Below are 24,528 nucleotides of genomic sequence, written 5' to 3' on the forward strand. Positions count from 1 at the left end.
CTGGGCGCAGGGGGAGGGTAATTCACCTCCAGTTAAAGATGATGCAGGGGAGGGAGAAAAAAAAAGAGAGAGGAGAAAGAGAACACGCGATTCCCCTGATTCAATCAGCCAGAAACAAGGAGGTGCTGGTGCCCTCTAATTTGGAGATTCACAGATTTTAGGGCCAGAAGGGACCGTGATGCTCATCTAGCCTGACAGTCTGTATTATGTAAAAGCCACTTGAAGCCAGACAGTGCCACGAGCTTTTCAGAAGCAACAGCCAGCACTGGGGAACTTATTAAAGGACTGTGATTCTCCCGAGGTGGGGACATGTGGCTCCCAGCACGCTGGGAGAGGAGGAGGCCAGGTACACCCACCCGGCTGGGCTTCGGCTGAACAGACGGCAGCGCTGGGGGAGAGGAAACATCATTTCCCTTCCCTGTCATGCACCTCCTTCTCACAGAAAGAGGGATAAGCACGGGAAAAAACAACTCCTTCCTTGTGTTTTCCTTTTGAGTGTTCCCTTGTCCCTGGGAAGAAAACAAGGATGCTGGCCCTGAGCTGTTCTTTGCCCGCTTTGGGGTCAAACCCCACGGTTTGCAGTGCAGCTGTGGGAGCTGAGCCTGCCCCTCCGGGAGCCGGAGCCGGAGCTGCGAGCTCAGCCTGCAGCAGCCGGAGGTGTAGTCATTGACTGCAATGAGAGTTTCCCTCTGAAGATGGAGCCAGGCAGCATAAAACATCAATAAAGCGCTCAGGATGCGTCCCTTAATGAGCTGAGATTGTAACACGCTGCCAGAGCCTGCCAGAGCTGCCCATTCTGTCGGGAGAGAGGAGCAGATTCTGCTGGGGAAGTGTTAAGTGGGTCCTGCTGACTCATTGATGCAGATGGTTCCGGCCCCGCGCCGAGCAGGAGCAGCGTCTCCAGGGGCTCTCCAGTGAGCAGGGATCCGGCACCTCAGCCCAGCCCGTGGGGGACAGTAGGACAGGGAAATGATTTCCCATGGCGCGATTTCCCGGTCCCGCCGTGTACAGCGAGCGCCCAGTGCTGGCTGTGCCTGTGCATCGTCACCATGAGGGTGGCAGGCCCTGGCACAGGGTGCCCAGAGCAGCTGGGGCTGCCCCTGGATCCCTGGCAGTGTCCAAGGGATACAGCTTGGATGGGGCTTGGAGCAGCCTGGGACAGTGGGAGGTGTCCCTGCAGGGGATCAGAACTAGAGGATCTTTAATGTGCCTGCCAACCCAAATCGTTCCGTGATTCCATGGTCTGTGGGCTCCCCACGCTTCCGCAGCAGCTCTTCTTCCACAGAACAGGTTTGTCCTGACGAGGCCCGGAGCCACATCCCCCCCCCCCCCCAGCAGAGGAAGCAGATGCAGCTCAAGCAGTGTTGAATCCAAAGGTGAGACCCCGACCCCGAGCTCCTGGGGAACCTGAGCAGGGTGGGTGAGGAGACACTGAGATGTAAAGGGATGGGTGATACAAGCATTGCCTTGCTGGGAAATTGTTAACTCCCATCTTCCAGCTCCCTGGGAAGTATCTGGGCACTGCTGTGCCTGTGGTACAGCTCTGGAGCTGGATCCTGCCCAAAACCCGCTGCTACACTCCCATTGGGGAATCAAGGGACAAAGGGCCTGCACCCTCCAGACCCTGAATGTCCCCAGAAAGCCCTTGGAGCACTGGTTCCTTTGCCAAGTCTCACCCTGCCTCTGCAAGACACGTTTCTCACCCAAGCCATGCCTTTGTGGCCTCTTCACCCCTGCCTTGATGGGGACGTGATGCTCCCATAGCGTCTTTTCTGTCCCCAAGCCCTCAGGGCCCTCTCTCTCCCCGGATTCTCTGCCCTGTGCTCCCTATGATGCTCCTCAGGCAGTCCCAGATCACTGCTGGGAGCAGTCACCACCCACTGCTCCAAGTCTTCTTCTTCAGGCTTTCCAGTGATCCCAGACTGAACTGCACTACAGGTACCACGTGTATCAGGGATCCCACAGACACCAGGGATCCCACATACACCAGGGATCCCACACGTACCAGATACCCCATGTGCATCACGTATCCCGCATGTACCAGGTGCCCTAAAAGTCCCAAATGTCCCACATGTGCCATCTCCACCAGGGATCCCACACGTACCAGGTGTTCCATGTGCACCAGCTATCCCACGTACTCCAGGTATCCCACGTGTACCAGATATCCCATGTGCCCCAGGTATCCCATATACACCAGGCACCCTACATCTCCCAAATGTGTGAGGTATCCCATGTGCACCAGGTATCCCTCAGGTACCACACACCCTACATCTCCCAAATGTCCCGGGTATCCCACATGTCCCAGGTATCCCGTGTACAGCAGGGTATCCCAGGTATCCCAGGTACAGCAGGGTATCCCAGGCACACCGGTGTACCCCGCGATCCCTCCTGCTGCTGCTCCAGGCTGCTCAGCTCCCCCCGGAGCAGCCGCCCCACCCACCCTGCAGCTCTCCCAACCCTTGCTCCCCCCCAAGCCCCAACACCCGTCCCGAGCATCCTCCCTCACCTGGGCACCACCCTTCCCGCTCCCACACCCCACGGAGCAAGCCCCGCTCCCCAGGGATGGAAGGGAGGCGCCGGGGGGAGGCAGCTCCCCCCAAATTCTGTGCCTTCAGCACTTGGAGTCCCCGTTTCAATGTCACTTTAACTCGAGCGCGCGTGTGCCGGGGAGCAGGGCTCCGTATTAAATTGCCAAGCTGGTCACATGCTGCTGGGATTTGGCCGTAGCTAAGCAGCACCGCCCCCGCAGTCACTTTTTTGGCTGGTGACTCCTCTACTCGGCGTAAGGCAGAGCCGGCAAAGAATAGGAGAAACCGGAGGGGGAAGGAAAAAAAAAAATTAATAAATAAATAAGAAAAAACCAGGCGAGTCATTGTGAATGTCAGGAGCTCCTCGGCTGCGGGTGTGACAGCGATCCTCCCCCTCCAAACTCGCTCCGGGTGACAGCCAAAGAGAGGATTTCATTAGGATCTGGTAGCAGGCTATTTTCAGAGCTGACATCCTACCCACGGCTAAAAATAGCTGGTCCCCTCCACGCAAACCAGGGTTTCTGTTCTTTCAAACTTTAATAAACCCCGGTGAGGCTCAGACCTTCCTTTCTCCCCACCCTTTGCTCCGTTCCTTGCTCCGTTCCTCTCCACCATTCCTTGCCTTCCCTGTTCTCCACCGCTCATTTCCCAGGTGTCTTCTTTGCTCCGGTCCAGTCGCCGGTACCAGAGTGGGGATGGAGCTGTCACCGTGGCAGGGCTGGGGAGCCGAGAGCTGGGGTCACCTCCTTCCCTAAAGCAGCGTCCTGCAGCCAGCTCAGGGGCTCTGGGAGGCCGGGCAGGCAGAGAAGGCTTCACCCTCCGAGATGCTGCCAGGCACTGGCAAGGAGCATCCCTCTGGAGCCTGGAGCATCCCTCTGGAGCATCCCTCTGGAGCATCCCTCTGGAGCATCCCTCTGGAGCCCAGGATGCTCCAGGGAGGGAACACCCACTGCCCCAGGGTATCACCCCCACCACAGGAAGACGCTTCGCTTTGGTGCCTGATGCTCACGTGGAGATGATCCCAGGATCATTCCAGGATTGTGGAAAGGATCCCAGGGCCCATGGCTGGGCTGCGCTCAGGGGGTCCCAGCATGAAATTGTCCCACCTGTAGAGAGCAGCTCCAGCACTTGGCCACAGTCACCTCTAAGAGGGCTCTCCTGAAAACCCTGCCTAGCCTAAAACCAGGTCCCTAAAACCCTACCCCGTCTGTCCCTCCCTCCCCAGGGCTCACAGAGCCACTGCAGCCGCCGCTGCTGCTGCTGCTGGCCCCCTCCCCGAGGGGCTGCTCACAATTCCCTCCCTTCATTAGCACCGCCACCTCCGAGGCAGGTACAGGTATTTATAGCCAGCACCTGCCCCCTCCTCCGGCTCTGCTACAGACAACACACATTTAACTCTTTCCCAGGCTCTGCCTGACTCCAGCCCAGCCTGGTGATTTAAAATTCCCACAGCTTGGAATAACCGGCCTCTGCAGAGACCTGCTGCACTCGATGAATGCATCCTCCCCGTCACAGCCTCAAATCTGCCACCTCTCCCTGGTCCCAGCCCCAAATCTCACCTCTCCCTGATCCAAGCCCCAAATCTCCCATATCTCCTTGGTCCCAGCCTCAAGTCTCCCACTTCTTCCTGGTCCCAGTCCCAAATCTTCCACTTCTCCCTGCAACCCAGCACAGCACAGCCTCAGCAAAGGCTGTGGCCAGTTGGGCTCCGCGGATCTCAGGCTGGAGCAGAGATTCATCAGGAGACACCTCCCCTGCTCGTCCCAAAGCAGCAGGGGCCGGATCCATCCCCGCCAGCTCGGACAATCCCCAGGGAGCCTCGCACCCAGGACCCAGGCAGGGCTGGTGGCACAGCCTGGCACACCACGGGGACATCCAGGAGGATGGGGACAGGTGTCATCGGCTCATCCCAGTGCTCCGCTCGCCTTCTCCCCGCGCCGCGGCCCTGCGGAGCCCTGGCCGCCGGCCAGCCAGCCATTTCCTGGTAATCTAATAGCTGCAGCAGATGAGCTGAAAATGCATTTCCTGCCACCGTGCTGTAAAATTTTTATTAATGTAAGGAGAGAAGGCAGCGCTGGCTCCCAGCGCCCGGGGCCGCGGCGGGCGGAGGCCAGGGGGGCGCGGCGGGGCCGGCGGGGTCGGGGGCTGCGGGGACGGCAGCGGTGCCCCGGTGATGCTGCGGGAGCGTGGGCAAACGGGGAAACTGAGGCACGAGAGAGGGAAGTGCCTCTGTGGAAGTGAAATCGGGCAGCAGCCGCCAGCCGCCTGCTCAGGGTGACAAGCCCAGGTCTGCACCCGAGACACCGCGGAGCCGTGTCCTTGGAGCCCCGACTCGGGAGCACTCATGCTGAGGGCCCTTGTCCCTCGTGGCTGTCTCCTCGGGGAGGATCCCGGCAGCACAGGCGGCCTGGAGGGAGGATGGAGGCAGGTGGAGAGGAGCCGGGGTGCCCTGGCAGATGGGCACCCCAGCGGGAGACCTGCCACACATCCCTGCCCGAGCCCACACGGCAGCGCATCCCTCTCGCCTGGCTCCGTGGCCTGGGCTGACCTTCCCGGCTGGCACAAATGCTCCATTAAGGACAAGCAGCAGCCTGGAGCAGCCAGTAAATGGTGACCACGGGCCCTGGCCTGGCTGGGGAGCGAGCAGGAGGGATTGCCAAGGAGGAGCGAGGTGCCGGAGCTGGGACACGCGTGTCCCCCACTTCTGTAGCCACACACCATCCACAGCCTCAGGGGCTTTGTGAAGGACCCTCAGGGCCAGCAGCCAGCTCAGCACCCCTCCCCACCCACCCCAGCCCCCCATCCTGCCCAGAGCTGGCCACATTCCAGGGGGTGACATCCCTGTGGCCATGGGAGCAGCAGCCCAGACCCGGGGGCTGGAGCCATGCTCAGCCTCTTCCCACCCGGAGCCTGCTCCCTGCACCAAGGCAGAGCTAAATTGGAAAAACACACACAATGACCTCTTGTGGAATGTAGTATGAATATTTGATAGCTCTAATGTAATCATATCCAATCGATACCGGCAGGAATATCTCCCCCCACTCCCTGCGCTCTCACTCTGCCCTGTCCCTTCCTCTCTCTCCCTCTCTCTGCCTCGCTCTCCCTTTCATTAATGCATTCTCCACTTTACATTATTTATTAACTTCCTTCCTTTTTTTTATTTAGAAAAAATAAATTAAATAACCGTGGTTATCTCGGACCCTCCTGCCTCAGGCTTTCGGGCCAGGCAGAAACTTTTCTGGCCTTCTCTCACCTCCTCACCGTCCTCTGCTGACACAGAGGTTCTGCCCCACAGCCAGGACCCCCTGGCACCCCATCCCTCACTGTTCCCCAACATCTCCCAGCTCCCTGAGCGTGCCTGGGAGCCCCCAAATCCCCCAGGAACTTCCACCCATTGCACATGGCGTGAAGATGCCCAAAGCATGGAAGAAGCTCCCTGCGGTGCTGGCAATGCCCTGGAGGCTGAGGGTCTCTGGCCAGGGCAGAGGGGGGGATCTGCTCCTCTCTCCAGAGTGGCAGAGGATTCCCAGATGGATCTGAAGAGAGGGGAGAGTCAAACCATGGTGATCCCATGCGCCAGGGTCTCACACACCCAGCTCATGCTTCCCAGGAAAAGCGTCTTCCAGAGCAGGCATCGGGATCTGGGGGCTGTGGAAAGGCTGGGGCAGGTCCCGGCTTGGCTCAGGCAGTGGGAAACGTGGGGTGGATGGGGGAAGGGGCAGCCAGAGCTGTGACCCCGGGGTGAAGGGGGTCCCTGGGGTGGGGGTGAGCCCAGGGATGCTCCAGGAGGGATGGAGCCCTCCTGTCACACTGCTCTTGCTGCAGGCAGAGCCATCCTTGCTCCGAAACACAGCAACTGCCACAAAGGGGGACACGTCCGTGTCCCCTGCCCCAGGGTGGGGGGCAGCGGGGTGTGCCTGGCTCAGGGACCACAGACCCGGAGCTGGACACCTCACAAGGAGGGACCACGTGTCCTCTGGGCAGTTTGTGATTGTCCACACGGGGAGGGAGTGAGAGCCTGGGAGAGGCCGGGCTGCTCCACAACAAATACCCAGGAAATGAGGCCCAAAGGAAGAGGTTCGGCTTTGCCTGTCCTGCTCACCTCCTCCCTTTCTGAGGGACATCACCAAGCACACATCCATGGAAATCAGGAAATGAAGTTGGTTCATGGTTCCTGACTCCGTTTCCCACTGACAGGTGCCATGGCTCACCCTCATTCCGTGGTAATTTGGGAAATGCTGTGAGAAATGTGCAAGATCTCCAGGGCATGGCCAGAGAAGCAGATTGGCCACTGCTTTCCAGGACACCACAGGCCAAAGCAGCTTCACCAGGGATCATTCCAGGAGGCTGGAAAGAGGGTGAGGATCCAGCCTCAGTGTTGGATGTAGCTCCTCCCCCACTGCTGGTGTCCCAGGAAATTTGGGGGGACGGTGGGATTTCAGCTGGGAAAAGGCTTGAGAAAATCACACGCTCCTTGGGGAAACCACGTCCCGACCCTCCTGGGAGGAAAGCACTCTTCATGCTCGGAGCAAGGCTGAAGGTTTCCTCCTCCCCAGCTCCCAGAGCGATCCTGTGCAGGAGCTGCGCTTCCCCACCGCCGGCTCCCACGAACCGGGGCTGCTCGGGGCGCAGGGGAGGAAGAGCCACCCATGTCCCGCAGGGAACAGGACACAGTGCTGGTGGGGACCTGGGGGATGGGGACAGCTCTCCTGACAGCTCCCTCAGGACCCTTGGAGTGCCATCCCCGTGTCACCACTGCCCGGCTCCCCCCACGGCCGGGTTTTGCTGACCCAGGAAAATCGATAGCGGCTGTCTGCCGGTGGCCAGCCCGAGAGAGAGGGGCTGGGGCGGGGCGGGAGATGGAGAAGGTGCAGGGGGACCCCAGGGACGTGGGGAAAGGCAGCAGAACCACGTGGTGGGAGAAGGTTCGGATGGAGGAGACTTTGAAGGATTTGTCCCCCACCTTGGGGTGTCTGGAGGATTCCTCCTGAGGATGCAGCCCCCTCCTCCTCCTCCCGCCCCGGAGAGCCCCGGCTGCTGCCGGAGCCGCACGGAACCCGCGGAGACTCTGCCTTAATGCGGATCACTTATTGACCCTGCGGAGCCGGGGGCGGGAGAGGGAGAGGAGGAAGTGTAGGGAAAGAGCTCCAATTAGCAGCACCAGGGCCGTATTTTATCCTCTGGAATGGGTCCCGGGCCAGTGGGCAGCGAGCCAGGGCAGGGGCTGGGGAGCACCTGGCCCAGCACTGAGCTCTGGGACCCCCCAGAGCATCCCTGCTCACCCCCAGGAAAGCCACCAGTGCCCACCAGTGCCCATCACCCTCCTCCACAGGGCTGTCAAGCACATAGGGGTGGGAGAAGAAAGCCAGAGCTGGGAGCCTCCCAAGCGGTTTCTGGGACCATGGAAAGGGACAGTGACCTCGTGCCAAGGATGGCCATAGAGACACCTTCCTCCTCGGCCACCTGCGCTCTCCTCACCAGACCCAGACGCCCATGGTTGTGCTCTGCATCACTGAGGCAGTTCCCTTTCCCAAAGCACTGAGATGCTGGAAGTGATGAGGGAATTTGCTGGGATCCCTGGAACAAACTGGCCTGGAGCAGAGGAGCAGAGGAGCGGCAGATAGAAGCGTTGCTGGGTGACCCCAGGGAGGAGGTTTGGGAGCCGCTTACGTTTGTCTTGGCTGCGAGAAGTTGGAGTCTCCTGCACAAGGCCCATCACCTGAGGGGTGAGGGGGACACCCACATTCCTCCTGTCCTCCCCTCCCCTCCTGTCCGAAGCGGGTCCCCAGGGCCCCTCACTGCTGCGAAGACCACGGAGAGTGAAAGGCTCCATTGCAATGGGCAGACGGCCCCATTGCCTCCCTGCTGCAGCATTTCCCACCACGCCTCTCCTCTGCTACCTCCTGCATCCTCATTTACCCTGCAGATCTCCCAGGGACTCTTCTCCTGAGCCCACTCAAATGTTTCTCCCAGCCCAGGGATGCTAGGGAATCAGGGGGTGTCACCTCTCTGGAGTCACCCCAATATCCCAAGGGAGATGCTCTTCCCAGAGGAGCTTCAGAAGCTTCCCGAGCTGATCCTGCCCCCACCGACCCTTGCCTTGAACCACATCCCAGTCCCCTGACAGGGAGTGGGATCACAAAGCTCCCAGCTCCCCCACCCATGGCACATACTCCACACCCCATAAATATTTCTCTCTCCTGGGACATATTCCAGCTTGGAGGACGGAGAGACTTTCCAAGCTAATGTCTCGTGGCAGGAGCCATGGGATAAGCTCCCTACATTGCTCAGAGCAGTGAGCACCCCCTCCTCCCCTGCCTGAGGTCTGTGACAGCCTCAGACATCACTGGGTGGGACCATCACAGGTGGAACCTGCCTGGATGGAGAAGGTGAGGTTCCATGAGAGGAGCACAGCCCACACCTGAGCTCGGATCCGTGTGGGTTCTCCCTCTCCATGGTCCCATAGGCGGGGTGAACCCTGGGCCAGGAGTTTGGAGGTGACACCAGGGCAGGGAGAGAGAATCTGGGTGGCAAGGAGGCATTGTCCTTGTGGATGTCCCACCAAGCACAGTCCCGTGAGCTGGTGACAAAGGCGGGAGCAGAGGGAGCAGAGGCAGCTGGCAGCGGCGGCCCCCAGGCCAAGATAATCGGAGAGAAACCATGACGCAAGGCTGGGGGAAGTGGGGTCCTGGCCTTTCCCAGGCTCTGCTGTGCTCCACGCTCCACTTCTCTGCCAGTTTATCAGCCACTGGAGTGCGACCAAGGGAACATCAGCCAGGACAGAACAAACAAACATCCGAGTTTGGGCTTCCTTCCTTCCTTCGAATAACCAAAAAAAAAAAAAAAAGAGAGAGTGAGAGATGGGGAATTCAATTAAATTTATAAAGACCAAAACAAGTTAAATAAATACTCATTTGTGTTTCCACGGGGACATGATGCATTCCTGGGAGTGGGAGCTTGGCCTGGGGGAGAAGCAATGCTGGAGCACCAAAGGCAGTGATGCCACAAGTGGCCCCACGTGCAGCCCACCCCTGCGTCCAAGGGACCAGCACAAGTCCCTTGGCTCCGATAGCCCTTGGACCACCAGAAATTCTCCCTGGATTCCCAGGTCCCTGACACACAGCCATGGCTCACCAGGAACACACAGCCTGTTTGCAGGGGAAGTCCTGGTGGGAGAGGTTGTTTTCCTCTTTCTATGTCATTCCAACAGCAAGGGTAGGTCAGGAGCAGCCAGCTGGAGCTCCAGTCCGTGCACCACTGGGTTGGGTTGGGTTAGGTCAAGGCAGGTCATTCGTGCTGGGTTACATGGATCATTTGCATTGGATTGTGTTGGGTGGATCATTCATGATGGGTTGTGTTGGGTCAGTTGGGTTGGGTCACTCCTGTCAGGTTGGATTGAGGTGGGTTTTTCATGTTGGATTACATTGGATCATTCATGTTGTGTTGGGTCATGCTGGGTCATCCGCATTGGGCTGAGGTGGGTCATTCATGTTGGGTTGGGTCATTCATGTTGGGTTGGCTCATTCGTGTTGGGTTGGCTCATTCGTGTTGGATTCGGCTGGAATGGTTGGGATGGGTTTTGTTGGATCATTCACGTCGAGCAGGGTTGAGGTGGCTCATTCATTAAACAGGTCCAACACCCACAGCAACATTTTTCAGAACTTTTGTCCCATGAGCCATTTCCAGGAATATCCCCTTGGCTCAGCCACCCTGGGTTACTGCTGCTCTTGTGGAAATTGCCACAAGATTTCCTGGAAAATGTGAATTCCCCGTCCTAACCATGTCCAGAAACGTCCCCCATGCGCAGAGAGAAACCTCCGTGTGCCCTGCACGTCACCCAAAGCTCTGTTTGACATCAGCACCACCAAGGCCGCCTCAGGAAGTCCTGGGGCAGGGAAGGGGGATGGATTTCTTGCACGACTCAGCTGAGCAGGCCCAGCGGAGGATGCACCTGCGGGATCCGGAGTCCCTTTCCTCCGCGCGTGGCCACGGGAGCCCCACGGTGCGGGACCCATGGCAGGGCCTGGCAGGGCCTTTCCCAGGCACAGGGCTAATTCCGTATTCCCTGCACCGGATGCGGGATCTCGTCACCAGTGCCCGCTGGAGAAGGGAAGAGCATTGTGTGGGCTGTTGCTTTTTTTAAAGCCGTTTGTGACCCCGGGAGCAGCGTGTGAGCGAGGAAGGAGGGGAGAAAGGGGAGGGCAGAAAATTCCCAGATCCCAGCTCTCCCTGGGAAATCCCCAGAAAGTTCCCAGGCACTCTCTTTCCCAGCACATGCGTTCCTACGTGCTGAGGCCAAGCAGCAGGTGCATCCCCAGAGCACCACGTTCCTGGGGGGCAGGTCAGCCTCCTCCAGGAGGGTCCCGGCGCTGCCTGTCCCTGTCCCACGGGGCCCTGTGGGGCACAGGAGGGACCACAAATCCCAGTGAGCTCCAGAGACCACCGTGCTCCACATTCCGAAGAGAAACAACCCCATGAGCACAACCCACGGGACACCCCAATGCTGCTGCACTGCCCATCCCAAATGCAGCCAGTGGGACACCACGGGAGAGGGATCTCCCCTCCCCAGAGCCCCCCAGGGCCCCCAGCCCTTCAGCTGAGGCACTGTTTGATCCCGCCTGCTCGCATCCGTCGCTCCCGTCGGGAACACATCTGGATCCCGCGGGCACCCGATGAGTCCCCGCTGGTCTGAGGGGCTGTGCCCGGGCACGGAGGGACAGGGACCCGGGCTTCCTGCCAGGAAGGGCCGAGCACCAGGCTGCTCATCGCATCCGCTGCCTCCTCCCGGGAGCCGGTACCGGGGCGCGATCGCACCCCGGGAAGGGCCCGCGACAAGTTCTCATGGAGGCCGGGATGCCTCTGCCGTGAGCTCACCCAGTGACTAACTTGTTTATCTCCCGCGGGAGCTGCACCGAGGTTTTGGGAAGCAGCAGATCCCCGACAGCTCCTCTGCCTGTTCCAGGCGCCGCCCCCACCCCTTTCCTGAAAAACACTCGGAAATCAGGAATCCGCGGTGGCACCAGCGCGTCCCCTCGCTGCGAGGACAATGACAGCGAGCGGCTCCTCTGCCCACACACCCGGGAGTGCCACGGCAGGGAAGCTGGAAAGACTCAGAACACCTGGATTTTGGAAAACCAGGCATGGAAATTCCGGCGCAGCACTGGGGAGTAGCTCCCAGTGCTTCCCTGGGGCAGTTTGTCTGCACAGGTACCGGGGAGGCAGCGCTGAGATCTCATCCTGCCCCATTCCCACCCCAGGGAGGCACCGCTGAGGTCTCATCCTGCCCCATTCCCACCCCAGGGAGGCACAGCTGGGATCTCATCCTGCCCCATTCCCACCCCAGGGAGGCACCATCACGTTTAAGCACAGAGGAAGGTGTCCCTAGAAATGTTCCGTGCCAGGTTGGATGAGGCTTGGAGCAACCCGGGGTAGTAGAAGGTGTCCCTGCCCATGGTAGGGAGTTGGAACGGGATGAGCTTTAGGGTCTCCTCCAACCCAAACCATTCTGGAATTCTCTGTGCCTGACAGGTTGATCCTGATCCCCAGGTAACCCCCCAAGGGCTCCAGTGTCACCACCTGTCATCTATTCTCCCCCCCGCCGCCAGCGCCGTGTCCCCAGTGCCACCTGCCGCTCCCACTTTCGGCTCTGGAACTCTTTCTGATCCACCAAATCAATCCCTGCGGGTGCTTCGTGCTGCAGAACAACCTGGAGCACCAGGGACCGGAGCCACCGCCCCGAGGGTCCCGGCGGATGCTCCCCGGGATGCTCCGGGGCATCTCCGGGGCATCTCCGGGGCTGGGCACGCTCTCCAGGGAGGCGGTGGGAGCGCAGGGCCGGGGGTGGTGGAAGGGGGGCGAGGGGCAGCGGTCGCCACCGCCGGGCCGAGGCAGCCCTCCAGTGGGGAGCCGCTGCCAGCCCGGCGCACACGCCGATGTTCCGGTGCGTTTGGATGAAAATCAGCGGTTTGTAACGCAAAAGCTGGTGTGTGTGTGTGTGTGTACCCCCGGCACCGCAGCACCTGCAGCGGGGCAGGACGGGGACAGGGACAGGAGAAGGGAGAACAGTGACGGGGAAGGGGTAGGCAGGGACAGGGACAGGACAGGGATGGGAGCAGGGAAAGGGACAGGGACAGGGAGGGGGACGGGGCGGGGGCAAGGCAGGGACAGGGACAAAGGCAGAGACAGGGACGGGAACAGGAACGGGGATGGGACAAGGTGGTGACAGGGACAGGGACGGGGAAAGGGATAGGGATGGGGACGGGGACGGGGACAGGGACAGGGACGGGGACAGGGACGGGGACAGGGACGGGGACAGGGACGGGGACGGGGATGGGGACGGGGATGGGGACGGGGACAGGGACGGGGACGGGGATGGGGACGGGGCAGCGCCGCTCCCCTCCCGCTGCCCATCTCCCCGCCTGCCCGCCAGGGGGCAGCAGCTCTGCAGGCACCGCTCTATGCCCCGAGCCCGTCACCGCTGGCGCCGTCCGCACGCTCCGGCACCCGCGCGTCTCCCTGGTGCTGCGCGGCGCTTTATCCGCCCTTTCCCCGATCTCTGTGCCGCCTCCGGCGCTCCGTCCTGCTCCTCCCGGGGCGGCCCCGCTCCGACCCGGCCCCGCCACACTCTTGTTTCGGTCTGGTCCCGCTTCCCGCCGGCCCCCTCCCTCCCCGCCTCTATGGTTTGCGGACGCTCTGCCCCGCGCGTCTCTATGGCGGCGGCGCTCGGCGCGGCGGCCCCGCCCCGGGGCGGCCTGAGGCGCTCCCGGCCCGGCCCCGCTCCCGGCCCGGCCCCGCTCCCGGCCCGGCCCCGCCGCCGCCCGCGGGCTTTGGGGCCCGGCAACGCCGCTCCGAGGCGCCGGGGCCGCGCCGGGGGGCCGGGGAGCCGCCGAGGTGGGTCGGGGGCCGAGGCGGGGCACGGCGGTCGCGGTGCCCCGCAGCCCCGGGGCTCGGGGGCTGCGCTTGGGCCCCCTCGGCGAGGGACCCGTTTGCAACGTCGTTTTTTTTCTTTTTTTCCTCTTTAAAGGGTCAACGAGACGCCGGTTCCCTCGGGCAGCAGCGGCTGATGTGGAGAAGCTCCGAGCGGCGCTTTCGGCCTGGTGGGCGCAGGGAGGAGGAGGAGGAAGGAGCAGGGAAGAGCCGGGAGCAGCCGCGCAGACGCTGCGGAATTCCCTCGGGCAGAGCCGCTCCGTGATCCATCCCGCATCCCCGGCCCGGCCGGAGCCTCGCTCCATCATCCCCCAGCTCCAGGGTCCCAGGTAACGACGGGCCCGGGGCTCACCCAGGGATTACGATCCCATGGAAAAGGAATGGAAGGCTGCAGCTCGTGGGCAGAGCTGTTTTCCCTCATTCCCTGGAAAAACACAACCCCTCCCTGCCCGGGAGAGCTGCCTGGCTCCTCTTTGCCCGGGCAGGACCCAGAGCATCAAGTGATTTAGCAATAGGAGTTTATTCCAGTGACTCCTCTGTGGGGGTTCTACCACCAGGGCTGGCTGCTTTGCTGGAAAAAAACAGGAATTGGGACTTGTTTCTGTTGAGCTGTGTGGCCTGGAAAGGCTTTGCTTGGGAGAGATGCAAACAGGAGACTGGAATAAGGTTCTGGGAATGGGGCCTGGAGTCAGGTGGTCAGTGTGAAACATGGGGTGAGCAGATAATTCCCTTTGCTTCCAGGAAAATGAAGTAGCTGTGAAGCTGGCAGTGCCTGGGATGTCTTTATTAGCTCCTTAATTTCATTGAAATCCCATGTGGGGAAGGGCTGGAAGGGGAATCTGGTTCCTGACAGCTGAGATCTGATGGAGTTGTCTGCAGGGTGAGGGCAGGAGCTCAGCAGGGAACAGCCAGTCTGCTTTTTGTCTCTGTGGTAATTAATTGTAATTAACTGAGTCAGCTCAGGCTGTTAAACTCTGCCTGTGTCCTGTCCAAGAGGTGCTGCCATCCTGGGGGATCTGGTTTGTCACCTGGGGTTGTGCTCTCGGCTCCTCTGGCTCTGGCAGAGCCCTCAGGGCAGCTCAGCCTTTGCAGAATTCCTCTTTTTCTTGGTGTTCCTTCACTGCAGGGAGAGCTGTCAGGTTAAAGGATCCCAGAGCATCAAAACCCAAATTCTCTTCTCTCACTTTGAGCTGTTGTGCTACTGACATCTTCCTGTATGGATCAGAAACCTTGGCTCTAGCCAGGTGCTTCCAGAAGTAAAAATGGCCATGTGAGTGTGAGCAGCTGAATGTTCGAGATGTTTTTAATGGAAAACTCCCAATTTTTTTTCCAAGGAGCTGCACAAACAGGCTGGGAGTGCTGGAGCAGGGCAGGGAGGGCAGCGGGGTCATCCCGTGTCCAGGAGGGTTTGGCTAAAAGCTGGTGAAAGCCTCCAGATTTGTGGGGTTTCTCCTTTCTTAGATGTTCCCGTTGCTGAAACTATTTGGTCACTCATTTTTGCACCATTTCCTTTGCCCAGAATGGGGACTGTGGCTTTTCCTCAGAGAGGTTAAACCCAGTTTTGTTTCCTTAAAATGTTTCTTGTGAGACAAACTGCAGGGCCTGTGAAACCCAGCCTTCCTTTCTGCTCCTTCCACAGCATCTCCTGTCCTTTTTCTCCAGAGACTGATGGGAATTCCTCAAACCACGACAGCGTTGAGGTTTCTGCTTTTCCCTCCAGCACTCTTCTCTCCTTCATCCTGTGTGTTCTGTGCCTGCTCCTGTGTCACCCAGCTTGTGTGTTTATGCACTGAGAACTTGATGTCTTCTCCCTCCTGCCCTTTCTCTTCGAATTCTGAGGGAAATGTTCTCTGGAATTCTCTCATTTCACTGCTGCCCAGGTGTCTGGACAGCGTAAAGCATAAAGGTGAGGTAGCAGGAGGTGCAGGAAGAGAGTTTGCTGTTCACGTAGCTCATCCAGCTGTTAGCTCTGATGAAACAACAAAAAAATGTAAATCCTCCCTAATCATACAGATTTGGGGGGGTTTAATGCCTCTTAGTTTTAGTATCTCTTGGAAAGATTGAATTTAAGGCTCTCAGTGAGCTGCCTGTGGTGTTTTCTTCCAGTAAGAGCAGCACGAGATGTCCCTGATTAGGTTTAACTATCTGGGTCACTTCCCATTACCTGTGTTAATTCCCTGCTCAGTTTTGATACTGGGAGAGGAGGAGATAAAAGAAATGTGTGTGGAAAGATCAAACTAAGGCTGGAGCTGCCCCAGGCACAGGCCATGTGCTAAATGGGTTTGTGGGTGAGCCTTTCCTGGCATTTTGGGTCCTGTTTGTGTGTGCAAACAAGATTCCTTCTGTTTTCCAAAAGGCGAACTGGACAGAACTTCCCTCTCTCAGATAATCTTAAGCTTTGTGAGTCGTTGGGTCAGGCATTTAAATAATTTCTTTAAGCTTTTAAAGCTGATCAGCATCAGGGGCAGCTCCTGGAGTTTGTAGCTGTAGGTTTTATTCACTTGGTTCTGAGGTTTGTGCATCAAATGGGGCTCGTTCCTTTTCCTACCCCAGATTGTCAAAGCTGGGGAGCGGGAACAGGAAATGGATGTCTTGGAAAAGGAGGCTGGAGCCAGGTGGGGGTTGGTCTCTTCTCCCAGGTAGCAAGGGACAGGACAAGAGGAAATACCCTCAAGCTGTGCCAGGGGAGGTTTCGGTTGGATGTTGGGAAAATTCCTCATGGAAAGGGCTCCATGGCTGAAGTGTGTCAGTGTGCCTCCATCTCAGACCTTCTCTTCTGAAACATTCCCACTTCTTCTCCCTGGAGATGTCTGCATTCTTTCATGCCTGCCTAACAAGCTGTTAGCTGGGAGTGCGGCACCTCTGTGGATTTGGTTGTTATCAGCAGCTTTTGAGATCTCTGCAGAGCAGAAGCAGCGTGGACAGCCAGAGCTCCGGTGCCTGGACTCTCCAGATAAGAAAATGAGGGAAAATCAGAAGTCTAGGATAAGAAATGCTTTCTGAGCCTGTGTCTTATCCAGAGAGACCACATTTCAGTGCACTTCAAAGTGCTGTTAAAATCCTGCTGGGTTTAGACCTGGCCCCCAGAAATTCATAAACATGACAGGCATTTAGACTGAGGCTTCATCTCCTAAAACTTGTCAGGTTTTTGCCCTTGCTCTTTGCACTGAAGAGTTGTTACAAATTTCCCTCTGAGAAATTGTCTTCTAATCTCTATCCTAAAATTAATCACGGTGGTTTCTCCTCCATGCCAGCTGTGTCCTTCACCAGCAGCAGAGATCTTCCTCCTCCTCATTGTTTTGCCTGCTTTTTCTAGAACTGACCTAATTACTGGATTCCTCTGTTACTGCTTCCCTAACCAAGGTCACTTTGCTTCCCCAATTGCTGCAGTTCCATCCAGGAATGGTGAATTCAAACTGGGAATGCTGGAGGGGGGACAAGACCCTCAGAGATGAGGCTTTGCCACTGTTTTGCACAAGAGTGTTGAACACAGCTCCTGGAATGGCTTTGCCTGGTAAATCACAGAATTGTGGAATGGTTTGGGTTGGAAGGGGCCTTAAAGCTCATCCCATTCCACCCCCTGCCATGGGCAGGGACACCTTCCACGATCCCAGGTGCTCCAAGCCTCATCCAGTCTGGCCTTGGGCACTGCCAGGGATCCAGGGGCAGCCCCAGCTGCTCTGAGCACCCTGTGCCAGGGCCTGCCCACCCTCACAGTTTGCTGGCATCTCCTTTGTGTCTGCTCAGGTCTGTGTCCTGCTGGGGTTTAGGACAGAGTATCACATCCAAGTCACCTTGTCCCCTCTCTCCTGACTGCCAGGATGTGGTGCCAGAGGCTGGCGTGGCTGCTCCGGGGGCAGCGTGGGAGCACCGGACGTCGCTGGCCGTGGCTGTCCCAGGACCTCGGGCCCGTCCCGGCTGCCCCGGTGCGCTGCTGCCCCACGGCCCCGGCGGCCCCCCGGTGTGCCTGGCAGCTGCACCAGGACCATCTCGGTAGGTGTGCTGGGTGTGGGTGTTCCTGCTCTGACCAGGGACAGCAGGGAAAGTTTCCAGCCCTCGTTGCCTGGAATGATTTGTGTTTTCCTTCTGGAATAGCCTGCGTTAGAGGGATGCACACTGGGGCTGTTTCATGTTTCCTTCGGGAATTCCCAAAGGCAGGATGGAGCAGCCTTGTCTTCTATGACAAGTGAGGCAGTGCTAAATCAGTAATCAAATCCAGGGATTACAAAGTCTGAGCTTTGCCCTGTCAGGCACCATTTTCTGTGCCATGCTCAGGCTCTCCATGGCAGAGACCCCCTCAGCTCTGGTGTGTGCCCACCTCTCCTGCCCCACCTTGTGCAGGGTGATGGCAGCTGAGGCCAGCAGGACCTCAGTACTCCAAGTCACCTGCAAGCAAAGGGAATTGCTCAGCATTTCACACAGTGGCTCCAAGCAAAGGAGCCAGGCCTTTGACAAGGTCCTCTGCCAGGTCTTCCTCACGTGACAAGTTATGTCAAGGGGTACCACTGCATCCCCTGTAATTGGGATGATAAGGTGTGGAACTGGGCTTCAGTTCTTGGCTTTGTTTGTCCTCCCTGTTGCCCCAAAGCATCCTCTGCTCCCATCCCTGGCAGAGCTGAGGTACGGGAGCACCCTGATGCGCCTGGATTTCGTGTGGCTGCGGGACCACTGCCGCTCCGCCTCCTGCTACAACGCCAAGACCAACCAGCGCAGCCTGGACACGGCCAGCGTGGACCTGGCCATCCGGCCCCAGGCCGTGCGGGTGGACGAGACCACGCTCTTCCTCACCTGTGAGTCCTGAGCACCTCCTGTTGTGGAGGGAGCTGGATCCCTCTGTGCTGGGAGAGGGCAGCTTTATCCGGAATCTGCCTGTCTGGGAAGAGACTGAGCTGTGAGCAGGCTTTAAACGCTGCTCTCGCTGTGAACACAGCTCAGCATCAAATTGATGTGGTTTTCCTCCCCCAGCCCTTTCTGTGTGTGTGCAGTGTCTGGTTTGGTCAAGCTCCCCCAGCAGTGCAGGTGGTGAACAGATGGGGCATGGCACGGTTGGTTCTCTTTCCTTCCTTGGCCTGTGTGAGCAGCTGTCAGCCCTGCTCACTATGCCCATTTTCCATCCTTTCTCCTCACTTTCCCAGCTGCTTTCTTCCTTTTGGTGGAGCTTGCCTTTACTTGAGGGCTTGACATCAGAGCTTTGATTGTCCTTGGAGTCCTGTCAGCAAAAGCCAAAACCACTGCAGATGGTTGGCTGGGAATTTGGAGGGGGTTGCAGCAGCTGCCCTGAATTTGGATGGAGCTGTTGCAGCCACCCCAAACTGGAAGGGAGTTGCAGCCACCCTGAATTTGGAGTTGTGGCAGCAGTGGCAACACCTTTAGGACTCGTGCCCTTACAGATGCTATTTTGGGTGACAGCAGGGTGCAAAGAGCCTATCCCCAGACAGGTGACAAGGGTGAGGCCTGTCCTGGGCTGACGGGTGCCACGATTTCAGGCTGGTCAGTGGCATTTGGTGACTCTGCCCTTGCCCCTGTGCCAGGGCCGGACGGACACGTGACACGGTACGGGCTGGAGTGGCTGGTGAGGAACAGCTACGAGGGGCAGAAGCAGCAGGTCATGCACCCCCGGATCCTCTGGAATGCTGAGATCTACCGGCAAGCCCAGGTCCCCTCCGTCGACTGCCGGAGCTTCCTGGAGACAGACGAGGGGCTGAAGGAATTCCTGCAGAATTTCTTGTTGTATGGGATTGCTTTTGTGGAGAATGTCACTCCCACCAAGGAGGACACGGAAATCTTGGCAGAGAGGATCAGCATCATCAGGTATCTGGGCTATCCTGGGAAGGGTAGGCTTGTTCTCTTTTTGTTTGGAAAGCTGCTGCCTCCTTACCCTGTGTTTTCTGTGCCACAGCCTGGTTTGCAGACAAATGCTCTGGGTCTTCTACAGCCTCTGGCTGCTCCACTTCACCTGGGATGGAGGTTCCCACTGTGGGATCTCCTTTATGGGAGAGCTGGGAGTCACTCAGTTATGGAGCTGCCCCAGAGCATCCAATGACTTTTGTGATAGTGGGACTGTGCAGAGGGGAGGGGCTGAAGGAAGTGGCTGTCTGGGAAGAGCAGAGCTTTGCAAGGAGAGACATTTCCTGTTATGACTTGAGGGGTCGTGAGGGCAGCCTGGCCCTGGGAGCCAGGGAGATCAAAAACAAGTTGGAGCTCTTGCTAAATAAAAGCAATGAGAGGAGTTTGTGCTGGCTTTGTGTTTGTGACCAGCATGGCAGGCCAGGGGCTGAGTTTGGGGCCTTATCCAAGCTGTGGAAAGTTTGATTTGCCTGGGCCCATTGGAAAAGAAGGGATTCCTGTTAATGACATAGAAACAAGGGGCTCCAGGGAATATCCAGCCAGCTTTTGTCTCCAGGCACCCTCCCCCTGTAGCCCCCGAGTGCTGTTTGGCCTTGCCTGCTGTCCCTTCCCTGCTGTTCTTGCTGGCAGGGGGAGGTAGTGAAAGCAGGGTTCTGGGAAGAAGGAATGGAATTATTGGGCAGCCCTGTGTGGATACAGGTAAGGGCTGGCTGCACTCAGGCAGCTCCTCATGTCACTTCCATGACTGGGGATGATGGTTGGTGTGGAAACATTAGCATTTGTGGAGGGGAAGACTCGTCACCAGCAGCCTTTTGGGGAGGAAAAAGAGGAGTCGAACACCAGAAGAGGGATTAGAAGCACCATCCCTGACAATGTGAATTTTGTGAAGTTGCTTTAATGACTCTGTGCATGGGACAGAGGGGAATAACTCAAGTTCAGGAGAGGCTGTGCCTTACCCGGACACTGATCCGTGATAAGTGCCCGTCTGTTTTCCAGGGAGACCATCTATGGCAGGATGTGGTACTTCACCTCTGACTTCTCCCGGGGAGACACAGCCTACACCAAGCTGGCCCTGGATCGGCACACGGACACCACCTACTTCCAGGAGCCCTGCGGGTACGAGCTGCTGCTGCTGCTGCTGCTGCTGCTGCTGCCCAGACACGGGGGGCAGGAGCAGGAGGGAGCCACAGCAATGCCAGCACAATGTCCTTGTCTCCAGAGCTCCTGATGGGATGTACTGCAGCAATTCTGGGGCCTGTCTGATCACAGAATCCCAGATTGGTTTGTGTTAAAGCCCATCCAGTCCCACCCCGTGCAGGGGACACCTTCCACTATCCCAGGTTGCTCAAAGCCCCATCCAGCCTGTCCTTGGACACTTCCAAGGATGGGGCAGCCACAGCCTCTCTGGGTTTGGATTTTGGCTGACATGGGCTCCATCCTGCAGCTCCTGAGGTCTCCCAGACTCATGTCACTGGGTTCGGGAAGCAGCACAGGCAGTTTGCTGCCTCCTCACCCAGCAAAACGCGTGGGATTGGGTCCGGAGAAGCAGCAGGTGCAGGTGGTGCATCCACCCACACCTGGCCGTGTCCTTGGGGAGCACCTTCTGCCCAGGGACAGGCAGCCATGGTCGTTCCTCTTGGATTGTGTCTCCATGCAGCATCCAGGTGTTCCACTGCCTGAAGCACGAGGGCACGGGCGGGCGGACGCTGCTGGTGGACGGGTTCCACGCGGCCGAGCAGGTGCTGCGCCGGGCCCCGGAGCACTTCGAGCTGCTCGCCAAGGTGCCCCTCAAGCACGAATACGTGGAGAGCGTGGGCGGCTGCCACAACCACATGATTGGAGTGGGGCCGGTGCTCAATGTGTACCCCTGGAACAACGAGCTTTACCTCATCAGGTAATGCCCAGGAGGCCTCTGGGGAGGAGAGCGCCTTGTGGGGGTGGTTTTCCAGGACATTCCATGGACTAAAAGCGAGTGTGTCTTTGAGGAGCAGGGGTGAAACCACAGAGCACCCTGTGTTCCTCCCGCTTTAGAGGAAGCGTCAGCACCGCTGATACAGAGATGGGTGTCGGTGCTGAGCTTTGATTTTTCACTCCTGGCATTCTCCCTTCAGCTCCAAGCCCTCATCCCATTCCATTCGAGATGCAGAAGAATTCAGCCCTTCTCTGGAGAAGCCCCTAGAAACTCTCCTGCCACGCAGGGAGCAGGGAGAGCACAGTGAGCCCTTCCAAAGGGATCTTGGGCTGATTTTTGAAACTACAGTTTGGCTCAGTTCTGGAGGTTGTCCAGCACTGCTCTGCACTTCCATTCTAAACGGCTCTCAGTCTTGCCATGTCCTTCCATGGAAAACCAGGAAGAACAGGTTTACACTTGATAGTAAACTCCTCTTGCCCTCAGTGCCGTGTTCCCAAAAGTCCTGTGCTGGCAGCACAACCTCTCTGGTCACCTCCACAGCCTCCCTTAAATACCAGCTAATCCCACGGGCTCCTGAGGTTCTCTTGGAAGCAGCTGGAGCCACGTTGGGCAGTCTCTTGTCTCTGCTCTCCCTGCAGGTACAACAACTACGACCGTGCCGTGATCAACACGGTGCCCCATGACGTGGTGCGCCGCTGGTACCACGCGCACCGCGCCCTCACCGCCGAGCTGCGCCGGCCCGACAACGAGCTCTGGGTCAAGCTGAAGCCAGGCAAGGTGGGACCTGGAGCTGCATCCTCTGGGATTGGTCCAGGGTGGGACTTGGGAGCTGAATCCTGTGGGTTTGGCACAGGGAGAAAGGCAGGGTGCTCTGTGGGTGTGCTAGTGTCTGGGCACTGCCAGATCCAGCAGTTTTCCTCTTTCTGGGTGCTCTGAAGTTACAGTAGTGCCTCTGTGTGTGTGTTTCCCTTCTTTCCTGAAGCAGCATGAGCTTCCAGGTGGGGCAGAGATGTTTAGTTCAAGCTCTGCCTCCGAGGAAAGTTAGTCCCAGTTTCCAGCCTCTGAAATGAGAATCCTCAGGAGCAGAGAGGCTGGAACACTAAATGTTCAGGCTTCCACTTCTTCCAGAAGAAATTAGAGTTCTGAGGTTTTATTTGAGCCCTTGCATGGGTAGGTGACACTGCAGAGGCAGGAGGTCAGGGCTGCCCCATGCCTGGAAGTGTTCAAACCCAGGTTGGATGGGGCTTGAAGCAGCAGTGAAAGGTGTCCCTGCCCATGGCAGGGGGTAGAACAAGATGGGCTTTAAGGTTCCTTCCTACCCAAGCATTCTGGGATTCAGTGACAAGATGGCCACTGTCTATTGCTGGTGAACTATCTCCTCTCCAGTAGAAAAGCAAAGAAACCCCAAAATGTGTTTCTGGGCTGGCTCCAGAAAGAGCTGTGCTGGATGCCATGAGCAGCTGGCTGTAGCCTCACCAGTGCCAGTGTGGAACAGGAGGCTCATGCCCACTGTGGCACACCCTTACCTGCTTTTCCAGTCTTCAGGGATCCCCAGGACCTGCCTGCCAGAGGCTCCTGGCCCTGCCTGCTGTGGTTTCTCTCCTCCTGATGCCCTTTTCCCTTCCCTGCAGGCCCTGTTTGTGGATAACTGGCGTGTCCTGCACGGCCGGGAAGCGTTCACGGGGTACCGGCAGCTCTGCGGCTGTTACCTGACGAGGGACGACGTGCTGAACACCGCCCGCCTGCTGGGGCTGCAGGCCTAGCTCAGCCCTCCAGGGAGCCGGGCAGCCCCCAGTCCCACCCCTGGGAGAGGCAGGAGCCCCCCAGTCCCACCCCTGGGAGAGGCAGGAGCCCCCAGCCCCGCTCTGTGCCAGGCCGGCTGAGCTGGTGCCCCCCAGACACTCCAGGCCCTCTGTGCCGGTGCCTCAGCACCACAAAGACACTGCAATACCTCAGACACTTCCACCCTCCCCAAGCAGCTCCCAGGGCTTGCTCAGGAGAGGGGGAAACCAAAGGTTGTGGGACCATTTTTTGGGACCACGCTCTGCCTTTGAGCACAGGCAGCTCTTGCTGTCCGTGCTCGCAGCCAGGGTGGCTCAGCTGGGTTAATCCCTCCTCGGGAAGTGCTCCTCCAAGCACGTGCCTTCAGGATCTGGAAGCTTTGCATTATTCCCTGTTTGGCCTTTTTTTCAGCTGCCAGTTTTTGGGGACTTTTAGGAGAGCAGAATGGAAATCTCTGGGGTCTTGTCTCTTATCACTGATCCAAGCCAAGCTGCCTGGAGAGATCCTGGTGTACTTTGGGCATTTCTGAGAAGGTTTAGGTTAGAGAAAAGGGAAAGGGAAAGCAAGATCTGCATGTTGGGAAGCAGAGGTGACCATGTTAGGTGAGGGATGGAATTCCCACTTTTCCTTGGCTTCCAGTCCTGCTGTGCTGCAGTTCCCTCTGCCTGTTGCACTGCACTTGCATTGAGGGCAACGCTCAGCAGCCACAGGGCTTCTGACAAACTTCCCTCCGTGCCTCCTCTTCCATCCTTTCTTAAGGAATCAGCCTTAGGTCACCATCACACTCTCTGCTGCACAAACCTCACTCTTTGGGTGTATTTTTTCCCCAAAATTCTCCTACTCTGAGTGTAACTCAGAGGTGCCTTTCAGCTCCTGGGAGCTGATGAAGTAAACTGAGATGTGACACACTGAAGGGCCATGGGGTAAGGAGCAAAAGCAAATCGTGCTGTTACAGAATTTTTCATTCTGCCCTATATTTTGGGGTGTTCCCTCTGCTCTGACCAGACCCTAAGGCAGGGCTGGGCCCGCTCCCCCTGGCTGTGCTGTGTGAGGTGCTCCGTGTCCTCAGGGCAGGTGCACAGTGCTAAACCTGCTGCCTTTGTTCAATCCAAACACTGAATGTAGAGATCCCGGCGCTAGGACACTCCTGGAATCTGCTCTGGCTGTGGGGTGAGCTCCCTGATGCTCCCAGTCTCAGTGTTCCCAGTGCTTCCCATCCCCAGTGAGCCTCGGGGAGTCGGCAGGGCTCAGAGGGATTTCTGAGCCGAGGCTGGGCAGGTGGTGCCTGGTGAGCTGCCCTGGGAGATGCTGCTCCCACTGGCGGCCCTGGATCCCGGCAGGAGCCTGGATTCTCCTCGGAGCAGAGCCAGCTGTGCCGATTTTAAAACTCAGCAGGAACATTAAGCCCCCTCCAGCCACCCCCTTTCCGTAGTGGAGGAAAAACACTAGGAGAGATTCTGAGTTGGAGTCACAATTTACTGAAGGAATCGCCATAATCACAACGATATTAATAAAAGCTTTTACAAAAAAGAG

General features: G+C 58.2%; 1 protein-coding gene and 1 long non-coding RNA gene across 4 annotated transcripts; both read left to right on the forward strand.

Annotated features, from left to right (window-relative positions):
- Positions 1 to 1,105: 1,105 nt before the first annotated feature.
- On the forward strand, positions 1,106 to 12,067 carry LOC116451234. The gene is made up of 2 exons (XR_004243144.1): positions 1,106 to 1,168; positions 11,967 to 12,067. It is a non-coding gene; the product is annotated as an uncharacterized LOC116451234 (long non-coding RNA).
- A 1,271-nt stretch (positions 12,068 to 13,338) lies between these two features.
- On the forward strand, positions 13,339 to 24,527 carry TMLHE (trimethyllysine hydroxylase, epsilon). Of its 3 annotated transcripts, XM_032123919.1 has the most exons (9): positions 13,345 to 13,418; positions 13,552 to 13,783; positions 17,275 to 17,447; positions 18,068 to 18,244; positions 18,986 to 19,265; positions 20,298 to 20,417; positions 20,959 to 21,195; positions 21,852 to 21,990; positions 22,845 to 24,527. In XM_032123919.1, exons 3-9 carry the CDS (start codon positions 17,276 to 17,278, stop codon positions 22,974 to 22,976), a joined length of 1,257 nt encoding a protein of 418 aa, XP_031979810.1. In that variant the 5' UTR covers positions 13,345 to 13,418; positions 13,552 to 13,783; position 17,275; the 3' UTR covers positions 22,977 to 24,527. The 3 variants fall into 3 exon arrangements, with proteins under 3 accessions (XP_031979812.1, XP_031979810.1, XP_031979811.1); XM_032123921.1 differs by lacking the exon at positions 17,275 to 17,447 and having other exon boundaries at positions 13,339 to 13,418; XM_032123920.1 differs by lacking the exons at positions 13,345 to 13,418; positions 13,552 to 13,783 and adding an exon at positions 16,845 to 16,968.
- Position 24,528: the final 1 nt, after the last annotated feature.

Source organism: Corvus moneduloides, chromosome 14 (assembly GCF_009650955.1).
Source record: "Corvus moneduloides isolate bCorMon1 chromosome 14, bCorMon1.pri, whole genome shotgun sequence".
Lineage (NCBI taxonomy): Eukaryota > Metazoa > Chordata > Aves > Passeriformes > Corvidae > Corvus > Corvus moneduloides.